The sequence below is a fragment of the Lactuca virosa genome, chromosome 3 (assembly GCF_052849685.1).
Source record: "Lactuca virosa cultivar CGN04683 chromosome 3, Lactuca_virosa_CGN04683_v6, whole genome shotgun sequence".
NCBI lineage: Eukaryota > Viridiplantae > Streptophyta > Magnoliopsida > Asterales > Asteraceae > Lactuca > Lactuca virosa.
Window position 1 is genome coordinate 59,247,454 of NC_136428.1, and position 12,175 is coordinate 59,259,628.

Consider the following 12,175-nt stretch of genomic DNA (forward strand, 5'->3'; position numbering starts at 1 on the left):
AAGTTCCCCCAAAAAGGTTCATGACATATAAATTTATACCATATAAACATGTCTAGTTTTTTTATCTCTTTATTATTATATCATAGAAACAATAATTCCCAATTAAATACAAGTGTTGATTGTATTTATTAATAACCATATTACTTAATAAATAATCAATTAATGTTTGCTTGTTATTAGGTGTGATCCTATAGGATCATATGTTATTAGCAAATATCATTTTATAATGATTCTTGAGCATAAAGATCTTTCACTACAAATGTATAGGCTCACCGTTCATCCTTCACTTCAGCATATTCATTCACGTGTTTGATGAATTCTTTGTGTTAATATCTTGATCAATTCCATCATTATATACTACTAAAAGGAGACAACATTGGGTATACTCCTTGAATTTATGACAAGTTCCACCACACATACATAACATCCAGTACTCAATGTTTGGCTTATGTGTTATTGGTAGGCCTTGAAGTCTGATGGGCGTTGGCCTCGTTAAACCTACTTATATTGGCGTCTTGTAGAGCCTTCTAGGTTGTAGGTGATCAATATTTATATTGGCGTCTTGTAGAGCCTTCTAGTTTTGAGACCATGTTTTGGACCTAATAAATGTACCAAATTGGTTGCAAAGCCATATAATCCAAGATATTGTAGTTCAAACCATTGATGTATCATGTCGCTTGTTGCTCTCATGTATTGTTAAAATCTTATATGTATTATATTCGTATAAACTCGGTTGTGTAATGTACTACAAACTGATTTCCTCGAGTTCAGTTATGGTATTGTTAGTAGAGAAATTTGATCATAATTATAGGGTAAGAATTACACCTTAAGCAGAAACTTCACAAACCACTCTGGCACTATACATTTTCATCATTCATCCCTCTTATGATTGCAACATGTTTCTGCCCGTGCACGAAGCTTGTATGTAATAATGTTCACATGCAAATCTTCTAAATGTCCATGATGTTAAAAATATTATTGACCTCCTATAGCTAGTCGAGAACGCCTTTAAGGTCAAGATTCACATTGAAATTGGTTACCTTAGCCTTCATGCAATAGCCTCCTCCATAACCATTTTGCTTGCTTCTACTACGTCAATCATCAAAAAATATCCCCTCTTCATGAAAGAAATCATTCACATGGATCAACTGTTTGTTGTTAACAAGCGGTCGACTGCATCATCTAGTATCAATTTTACCACGATTGTGTTGGGAGTATCATTGATTTCCCCCATGGTTGCCAATCTCGTGATGTTTATGGTCATTGGACCACCTACAATCATGGTGCATAGTTACTTAAGTTGTATAATGATATTATCTACATGTCATAAGTCCTCAACCAAGTGACCCCTACCATTTTGGGTTTGGTTGTTGGACTTCTTCAATGTCGTTTGTCTCATGATGCTAACAAACTCTATAACTAAATGACATAAGTATATTTTCTAGAGCTAATTAGAATTATAGAACAAGGAAAATGCTAGAGCTAAATGATATAAGTATATATTCTAATTATTTAAGTTGATAAATCTTCCATGGATAAAGCTAGAGCTAAATGAGCTTTGAAACGTTGATTAGTTTAATTATGTAAATATATCTGACTTAAATAATATGTTCGGACAACTATGTTTACAAGCTTCCGTTGTGACATATTATGACTTAGATTAATGTCATATAAGATTTATTTATTAAAAGTAATGGCCTAATAACTAATATGTTACGGTACCTAATATATTTGTGAACTAGTAACACAACACCACCCAATTTGAAAAACCAACTCACAAAGAAAACATAACCCACAAATTTGTCATCGTCTCATATGACCATTTTCTTTGTTTGCCGGCCGAATAAAAGTGCTTTAAGATGATACACAAGAACCGTATGCTTATCAATTTCTTTAGTATCGGACAACCATGGACGTGTCTTTCAACTATTTTATAAGAAACATACAAGTTATACGAATGACAACTAATACAAATCTATCGTTTATTTATCTTGAATCAAATAAATAACAAAAAGTTGACATATAATAATTCAAAATAAAATATGACATTAATATTCTAGCATTATGTTGAATGTTCACCTTGAAAAAAGTCAAAAGAAAAGTCCCAATCAAGAAAAGGCACACAAATTAGATGGCTCCGGAAATTCAATTTTGACCATTGAGGGTCCAACACTCTTTGAAAAATATGCTCGTATTGTCTCCAATATTCTAAGTTGTCAACTCCTTCAATTCAACCCTAAATTATGCAACCTACTATCTCGAAGGATTCTAAAGCATGGGTATGTCATATCTACAAAATAGGGGCGGAATTGTCTTTTTCTATCTATCATGTATTTAATTTTCTATCTATCTTATTTATGAATATTTTTGAATTGTATCTCATCAAATTCCGTTATTTTTGATTATTTTGTTTCACATTCACTTATCGAACCGTATAACAGGTCTAAACAAATGTTTATAAGAAAATGTCAAATGGGTCATGAGCCGAGTTTGATCGAAATGGGTTAGGTGGATTTAAAGTTAATGGCCTGTAGATCCATCTCCAAAGTCCAAAACAACTTCATACTTGTTTTAAAATTTAAAAGTTTTGAAATAACAAAAATAATTGTTTTTTGTTGAACGGCCGAATTTTATTAATTAAAAATTATCAAAAAGCTAACAAAACATTACAAATGAATTGAAAGAATATGGTTTAACAACCAAGCTCCCCGACTAATGCTAATTTTTCAATTCAGTTAATGAATTTCTTCTAACATTATTCCAACTAAAAAGGATGACGTTCCTAAAATTCCATAGAATCCACCATTTAGTCATAATAATCGATTCCAAAGCAAGCCTGTTTGTCATTGAAAGGTTAACTGAGCCATTGGCGACTTCACATGAAATAAGAAGATGCTTGAGATCTTTCATATCTGAATTACAAACACCACACACCACAGAAGGAACATCCATTCTTTTTGCATCCAAGTTTAGACGAGTAGCCAATCTATTAAAACGACAACTCCATTAAAATATATTGGTCTTCCTTATTTGATAATTATTTCATCTGGGTGAAATAGTACCATCAGGAGAGAGTTGTCATCAATAACCGTTCTAGCTTTCGTGATATGAAAGAGTACAACAAAGGACCAAATCGACTATCTGTTGCGGTTGTGCCAATATTGTCCCTCCATTAATCGACCGACTCCAAGACCAATCAAACAATTTTCCATTCCATCTTTGGCTGATTTTGCAACCTCAGTCGGTATCCAATAAAAATAACCGATTAAATCTCACCATCAAAGGACAATTACCAATCCATCAATCTTTCTAGAAATAAGTGGACATCCCATCACCTTCCTTTCTTTTGATAGCATCCCGATCAATAAATCCGCAGTTACGTGAATGAATACTCAACCAAACACATTTTATGTATTTATTATTTAATGATTTTTTTTTTGCCCCAAAAACCCTTGCTAGGGTTTGTGTTCTCGACCAAACAAGAAGGGAAAAAGGAGAAGAGAGAGTATGTGTGTTTAATTAGGGCCTCTTCTCAAACACTTCTTATCTTTCTGCCAAAAGAGTGCAACCATTGATCATTCGTTAAATCAAAACAACGAAAAAAATGTCCAAAAACAAAAACAAACATAACAACTTATGTCTTAAGAATGCGAAAAGCGACACCAACACATATTGATTTTTTCTATATAATACAATTTATATTTTATAGAGTTGTACAGTACAATACTTCAATGCACAAATTGTTATGTTTGAAAAAAAAATTATTATATACGAATCTATCAAAATATCAAACAAACAAAATAAAAGGATCAAAGTGTCAAACGGTCATAGTGGAGGGGGGGGGGGGACTTTTGATGTAAAGAAAAGGTTCTCCGTAAAAAGGGTATAAAAGAGAAAAACCAAATATTGTGGGTCGTCGTTTTCTCACCCGCCAAAAACAAGAATGCGGGCCCCACCCTTTCCTTCCTTGTGTTCTGTTCAACATTGTCATCCGTTCCCGGGCATCGGACCGACCACCGCTATTTTCAAAGCATTGACATAAATACCCTCCACTAGTTTCCTATCCTACATCAGTAATTTCTTAATAATATTATTATAAAATAAAGTTACAATAAATAGTAGATACAAACTTATCATAACTGTTTATTTCTAGTTAATCAATATTTTTATCAATATAATATCTATATTTAATTTACAATAAAACTATATCCATAACCTCCAGAAACTCATTCATCGTTTTTCCTCGTTTTTTCATAAATTTTATCTCTCTCCAACATTTCCTTATTAAAAAGAATTTAAAACTATAATAATATTTTTCGTTGATATTCATTACAAATTATAAGTTATTTATGTCGTTCTAGAAATAAATAGTTAATAGGTATCATTAAATGCGTGCATATTTTAAAATTTTTATTAATTTTAAAACAAAAAACTTTATTTTATGAATCATTCTGTTTTGACCGATTAAATTAGGAGAAACTCTATCAACGCATTAAATGAATTTATTGTTTTTCTCATAGAAGTGATTTAAAAATTTGCTAGATATGTAACAATTTTGCCTTTAATTTTAGGCATTATTTACTAACTTAAAATTTCTACCAATATGAGTAATGATGAAAGCTTTGATTTACTTACAATATTATTAAGAATAGCCGTCCTTTCTTGAAATCAAATTTGGTAGAGAAAACATAAATATACAAATAAAATTAAATTGGATTGCAGAAAAAAAAGAGGAAGATTTTAGTAGATCTTTGAAAACATAATTATATTATCCGATCTGTGTATCCAAGGGCAATTACGTAATTTTAGTAGAGAAAGATCCGGTGGATCGAGGAGTAGGGGGCGTGATTCCAGAAATTTGCTGGGTCGCGTGTTCCCTGGGCCCCACACTCTCTACGTATTTCCCCGCCTTTACTTTTTTTTTTTTTGTCAGGAAAATTAAATTAAAAGAAAATACGTTATAAGAAGAAGTGAAGGCGCATTTTAATATTTATGTCTCAACGTCCATCCATCCATCCATCACCCCCGTTTGCGTAACCACCACCACCGCACCGATCAATTATCTGTTTATCTCATCTACCTTTCTCTCTCTCTCATCACTCATGAACTCCAGGTATATACTCCTTTTCAGATGGATTTTTGTTACGGATTTGAGTTTTTGAAGTGATTCGAGTAATGATGTATAGATTGTTTGGTTTGTGAATTTGCAGGATCGATTGAAGTTTTCGTGGTGGTTGTCGTTGAGGTAATCTTCGATTTGTGCGTTGTTTTGTTAATTGATTGATTGCTTTGGTTTTCGTGTAATTGACGGTGTAAGTAGATTCATCATCTGGTTACAAGTTACAATACTTTTTGTTACGTTTGGTTTATTGTTTCAATTCAGAATTTTGTTTGAATTTACTGTTTGATTTGTTGTTTTTACTATGAGAAGTTTTCGATCATGTATTTTCTTTTCGTAAGTTCTATGTGTTTTTGAGATTTATCATGTAGTGGTTTTCTGTGGATTTCCTGGAGTTGGAAGGAGTGCTGGATTGGTGTTGAATTCAGTAGGTAAGATAGTTCGTTGGTGAATGTTTTCGACTTGATGAAGGGCTTACGCTTGGAAATTTTGATGGTTGAGGACGTGACTGTTAGGATTCTCATTTCTAGTGTTCATATCTGGGTTTTGGCTCAAGAAATCATACATGAATAAGAATCATAGGAGATATGTATGTGCGCCTGTTTAGCCTTCCTTAGTTAAATAGGTATTCCATTAAAGTATTCTACTGGAACTAATCATCATTTTGTTTTCTAATCAGGATTTCATAGTTGTAGACAGTAGACTTGATCATCCATCTCTCTTTTTGAAGTTGAATATATGCTGCAAATATAGATTCTTGTCACTTGTTGGTGTCCCCCTCATCCAAGTTGTGTATGACACATTTTAACCCAATAAAGATGATCATGACGCCCAATTGTTGCAAGTTTATTCCTTGTTTGTTAGTTCTGTGTCAATGTAGTGCTGTGTATCACACAATTAAGGCGCTTGGAATAGTTGCTTCCTAGTGGAGTCGTCACTTTGTAACTCGCCATTATTGTTCATCCAAAATTGTGAATTTTGGCTTGACTTGGGGTAAATTTACACCCACAAAATTTCAACATCAGTCTTGTTCCCTCACTTAAATGAATAACAACTTTGTCTTTTTATATTGATAAGCATTCATTCTTTAGGAACCAATGAAATACATCATTTTGTACAAATTGGAAAGTTACATTATTGCTCCCATTCTTGGCTTGGTATCCTTTTAAGTTCTTTATATCATATATCACTATTCTTGATTGGAAACATATTCTCTGAAGTAGTGTGGGAATCTTATGTTATTGGGTGCATAAAATTGTTGTATAGTGTAAAGGGCATTACTTTTGGTGGCATTGGCAACTTGTTGCATTTCAAAATCTAATTCTTTTTTCCATTATTCTTTTATAGGTGGATTGTCTTTGTATAAATCATTTAAAGAACATGTTGGGAGGAAGTAACAACAATTCATTAATCCCTGTATTTGTTGATGAGAACCTTTTCCAATACCCTTCAAACACATCAAACCAATTGCAACTATTCGGAAATGGTAAATTTCTATCCTTCTATAACAAGATTCAAAATTTCTTTCTTTTTCAAACTTATTAACATTCATCTGATCTTTGAATTTCCATATTGGCAGTTGCATGTAATGTTGATCAAGTAAATTATTCAGCAAGAGATCAAAATAGTCCTGTTTTTCGACCCAACAAACGACCAAGGGAAACTGAGGCTAATAACTTTATGCAGAAAAAGCTTCAGATTTCATTGAATCATAGTTTTTATAATGAGGATATTAACCCCCCTTCAACCATCATCCCAAACCCACACCATGTATCAACTGGTTTAAAGTTATCATATGATGATGAGGAACGCAACTCTTCCATCACTTCAGCAAGTGCAAGTATGACATTAGCACCATCCATCATGTCTTCTTTTGGTGATAGCATCACAACTGAACTTGATCGACACAAAGACGAATTTGAAAGATACATTATGATCCAGGTACTATTTCAATGGGGACCAAATATTGAAAATTCACATTTTTCTGTTCCTACTGAAAAAAAGACTTAAATGCTCTCTTGTTCTTCATCATTGATAGAATGAAAGCCCTTGAAACCTTTTCTAGTTAATGCAACCCCAGTGATCTGTCATGTATAGATGTGGGCAAAATAGTCATTTGACACGGGTTAGGGACTCAAAGGAACAGCTTGTACTGCGTTTTGGATGGCATGACCTTGCAATTTTTTTTTATCACTGCCAAAAAGGTGGGACATAAACCCACTCTTGAATTTTTGTAAATGCGAAAGACGTAAATGCCCTCCTCGTAAAAAAACCCTAGAAAACTTTTTTAGGTCTCATCACAAATGATATTATCATATATCATATAAGGTGAAAATAGTAAATTGACATGAGTTTTTGGTTAACCCATGTAAAAAGACTATTTTACCCTTTTATAATATATGATAGATTATTTGTGTCATTTCACATGTGTTGGCCAATGAAACCATAGGGGCAATTTTTCAACACAAAGTTGCAAAAAGTGGTATATAGCACATGGACCAAACATGTAATTTACTTTAATAATATTGTTGTATGAGTTTGTACATTATTTGTGTATTAACCCTTTTTTGGAAATTAACAATAACAGGAAGAAAACATGTTGAAAGGGATGAGGGACATAAGGCAGAGACACATGGCTTCATTCTTGGCTGCCATAGAAAAAGGGGTAGCCAATAAAGTACGCGAGAAAGAAGACGAGATCCAAACCATAAACCGCAAAAACAAAGAACTTGTGGAAAGAATAAAACACGTGGCAAATGAAGCTCAAAATTGGCACTACAGAGCAAAGTACAACGAGTCAATGGTGAACATATTGAAAACAAACCTTCACCAAGCACTGGCTCAGGGAAATGATAACCAAATCAAAGAAGGATTTGGAGACACGGATGTTGAAAACGATAATGATGCGGTTTCGTCTATGGATCCTAAAAATCATACTACTACTACTACTACTACTACTACTACTTGCAAGGCATGCAGAACAAAAGAGGTGTCGGTTTTGGTAATGCCATGTAGACACCTGAGTTTGTGTAAAGATTGTGATAGTTTTACAAGTGTGTGTCCCGTTTGCCAGGTAGTTAAAACTGTTAGTGTGGAAGTCTACCTGTCGTGAAAGGAGAAAGTTTTAACTTATAAAATGAAAAAAAATCATCCATACATATAACCTTTGTTTATTTGTTTATTTGTATATCGAGTGTTCTGGTATATATATGCGTTTAAGAGAAACTTATATATATTCAAATGATCCTTAACATGTTGAAAAAATATTATTTAATTGACCTCTACACAATGGACACACCTCTTCAACATAAGCCTCTCTCTCTCTCTCTCTCTCTCTCTCTCTCTCTCTCTCTCATGACTTTTTGTTTTTTCAACTTCTTTTGGTCAAGAGCTTCTTGACGTATCTCATCTATGGTGCCAACAATGATGAATAATTATTTACTCATTTCGAGGATGAACCTAAATACATTGATCAGCATTGGCACTTGGAATGAATCGAAGGACCAATAGATAACCCCGAACTTGGGATCGTCTTTTTTGAAGATAAAGACGGAGGATCTTCTTCAGGTTAATAAAGAAACACCTCGGTCACTCTGAATTCCTTGAAGCAATAATTGATTTGGCTTAAAGATCCAAGAAAGCTTTAGAGGAACAAGATTATCAGAGAGATTGAATGCTGACTAGCTGTACGAATTGGGTAATATAAATCAAAGACCTTATGATTGATTATCCGTGGTCCAACAAAAGTCACTCAGGGGGAGATTGTTACTGTACGAAAAAAGCGACCATGTTGAAGCATCCCACAGACCTTCCACTTCAAGTAGCTGAAGATGGAAGACATGTATGCCAAAAGACATCCATAGATAGAATCTTTTACTCGACTTTTAGTTTTACTTTGTAATAGGACAACATTTGACAATATCTTTTGTCAATGAAGAAATCAAATATTCATTCTATATTTTGTTCCTACTCATCTTTCTACTTTACTAGATCAAAGCAAGTATTCAAATCAAGAGAATGATTAAAAGAAAGCATTAGTATTATTTTATATGAAAACGAACAAAAGATAGAAATATATTTAATTTATCTTTGTCAATGTACTATTTGTAAAAAGAAAATATATTATCTCTAAAATACCCTACCCTACCACCTTAGTGTATAAATAGGTTATCCTAGGATAACTAAACACTTGTCCATTATACATGCAATTTCAATTCAACAACGTTTCTCTCTCAAATACTTTTATTCTTATGGTTTTTAGGTTGTTTAACACTCTTGACTTATTCATTTTGCAATGTAATTATATAGAAACTAATCAGTACACACAAATATTACAAACAAGTGTTACACACATACAATCTATCATAAAATGAGATTTTCATAAAATCTCTCTCTCTCTCTCTCTCTCTCTCTCTCTCTCTCCCACCCCCACCCCCCCCCCCCCCCCCCAAAAAAAAAAAAGTAGAAGCCATCCTAAAATAAAAGTTATAAATGTTGCTTGTTTTGCACTCATTATAATCAAAGGATGGTCTAACACCAACAACTCTAAAAACATGCCAAAGGATGACACTGTAATCTTCTATGACTCCCTCTTATTGAGGCAATCCATCAATCGAAAAAAAAACACATAAAGACGATTTGTTGCGGTATGCCTGTTGGCAAATTATCCGAGTCAGATATGGCAATATGGCGTGTTCTGTCCATATCATACATTACTTGGAGTGTTGTCCAAGGTTTCGGAGTTTTCCTTAAGCCATAAGGAACCCTTTATATGGAAATTTTGTTTGATTATATTTAGAAATCCTAGTTATATTCTGATGTGTTTTCTTCTCATCATATACAGTTGATAATATCCTGTAATTGATTATTTAGATTGGAGTTTTGAGTCAGTTTTACTTCAATAAAATTACATGCAAGTTAGGCATCATACTTTACTGTTTTCTGTCGTGCTTTTTAATTGATATCAAAGCAACTCAGATTGTGTGGTGAACCTAAGCCTACAAACCAAAGCCTTGCGTTAGAAGGTGAATTTGCAACAAAAGAAAGAAGTTCTCTTGTTTGATTTATGTTCTCATGAATTTGCGACAATAGAGGAACCTTTTCCTGATTTTTTTTTCTGTTCGTATGGAGACCAAAGACTTGCCATCTATTTTTTATTGTTCGAGATCAGAGAGAGAACTCGTGTGGGGAACCTGATAAAAAAACAAATCAGTAAACCAGCAGTTTTCTTTTCCCGTTGTGGGTTTCACCAGCTTGGATCACTCGATAACAGCAGAACCATTCACATTGAGCGAGTTAAGCCTCTGGGAAATCTTGATCAACACAAGCAAGGCTACTCTATTCTAAAACCGAATCGTCCAACAGAAACAACGAGCCATCAAGAGGTAGAGGTCGAGGTTCAAATTATCGAGGTAGAGGACGTGGTCGGGGTAACACACAAGCTGACGGTCACTTAGAATCCTCTAAAATTGTAAAGATAAAAAACAAAAGGGAAAAAAACACGAACAAAGAGATCTCTCAAACATTCAATGTTACCGGTGTGATAAATACAAACACTTTGCTTCAAGATGCCCGAATCGAACCAAAAAACATGAGGCAAACCTTAATGAGACACACGAAGGAGATATAAATCATAAAGAAGGGACATTCTTTATGATGAATACAATTCAAGAAACGGTGTTCTTGAACGAAGACAAATATATCCCTCCAAAAATTGTAGCAAACGACGATGAAGACGAAATTTGGTACTTAGACAATGGTGCGAGCAACCACATGACCGACAACTACTCTTATTTTTCTGAGTTAAATAAGTACATAACAGGAAATGTGATATTTGGAGATGGATCGTGTGTTAGCATTAAAGAAAAATGATCAATTTTGTTCGAATATGAAAGCGGTGAGCAAAAACTAATGAAGGGTATTTATTATATCTCTTCACCTTGTAGCAATGTTATTAACATCGGACAATTCTACAATAACCGGTTGTGACATTAGGATGAGAGGTGATTTCTTAACCATGCGAGATGGAGACGGAAGATTGCTTATGAAAGTCCCGAGAAGTGCAAGCCGACTTTACAAAATAAAGTTAAAGTTGGTAAACCACATTGCTTGCAAGCCAAATTCAATGAAGAAGATTGGGTATGACATGCACGACTTGGCCACATTAATTTTGGCGTGATAAACTTGATGCATAAGCTAGCTAAAGGGGTATTGGCAATCCAACATCAAGACCAATGTTGGGATTAAAACCCTAATTGAGATTTGATGAACAAGATGCGGAAAATAAGAACATACACAATAAAGAAGATATGTCGAATGATCACTCGATTTATTCAAAACATGAGGAATAAATTACACTTTCAGAATAGACTAAAGAATCTAACTCTACATAAGAAACCTCACAATGTTTGGCGGCTACATTTTTCCACACTCTTAACCCTAATTATGAATAATACATGACTATTTATAGGGAAAAGACAAGTCTTGGGCTTTTAACCTACACTTCATCAAGGGGGCCCATTGCCATAATCCATGGAGTACTTTGAACCCTACAATCTCCCCCTCAAAGTATGGAATGGATGACAAGGATTCAACTTCCAAAACAAGCATATAGCAAATAAGAAATGATCTCGCGACGAGGAATATTTGAAGCAATCCACGAATCTTGATTCTTCAATAGTCTTCAAAAACGGGTTCTAGGATATATATAAACCAAGCACTGAAGTAATGTCTTTAAACTTCATTTTCTAATGTAATCCCAAAGATCTTTAAGAAAGCCAAACCCGCCATAAAAACCATTTCAGAATTAAGAAACCAAATCACTTCTTGTCTTTGAAGAACTCCCCCTCCAAGTCACAATGATCTTCAAATAAGCTAATGATATAAGCCACCAAAAAATATCATGTAACAAACCAAATTTTAAGATTCGTAACGCCACTTGATCGATAAAATACTAGAAGTCGGAGATATATCAAGGCCTTAGAAGAGCTCGACGAAGAACTGCTACTATAAAGGCTACTTATCTGTAAAAGCTTTAGAAGAGCTTGATGAAGAACT

At 33.9% G+C, this 12,175-nt stretch overlaps 1 protein-coding gene across 3 annotated transcripts; it reads left to right on the plus strand.

The window, feature by feature from the left end:
* The first annotated feature begins 4,976 nt into the window (after positions 1-4,976).
* On the plus strand, positions 4,977-8,323 carry LOC145165786 (BOI-related E3 ubiquitin-protein ligase 1-like). Of its 3 annotated transcripts, XM_079084677.1 has the most exons (6): positions 4,977-5,113; positions 5,211-5,245; positions 5,491-5,550; positions 6,467-6,605; positions 6,699-7,060; positions 7,707-8,323. In XM_079084677.1, exons 4-6 carry the CDS (start codon positions 6,500-6,502, stop codon positions 8,229-8,231), a joined length of 993 nt encoding a protein of 330 aa, XP_078940803.1. In that variant the 5' UTR covers positions 4,977-5,113; positions 5,211-5,245; positions 5,491-5,550; positions 6,467-6,499; the 3' UTR covers positions 8,232-8,323. The 3 variants fall into 3 exon arrangements, with proteins under 3 accessions (XP_078940803.1, XP_078940801.1, XP_078940804.1); XM_079084675.1 differs by lacking the exon at positions 5,491-5,550; XM_079084678.1 differs by lacking the exons at positions 4,977-5,113; positions 5,211-5,245; positions 5,491-5,550 and adding an exon at positions 5,559-5,744.
* The last annotated feature ends 3,852 nt before the right edge of the window (positions 8,324-12,175 follow it).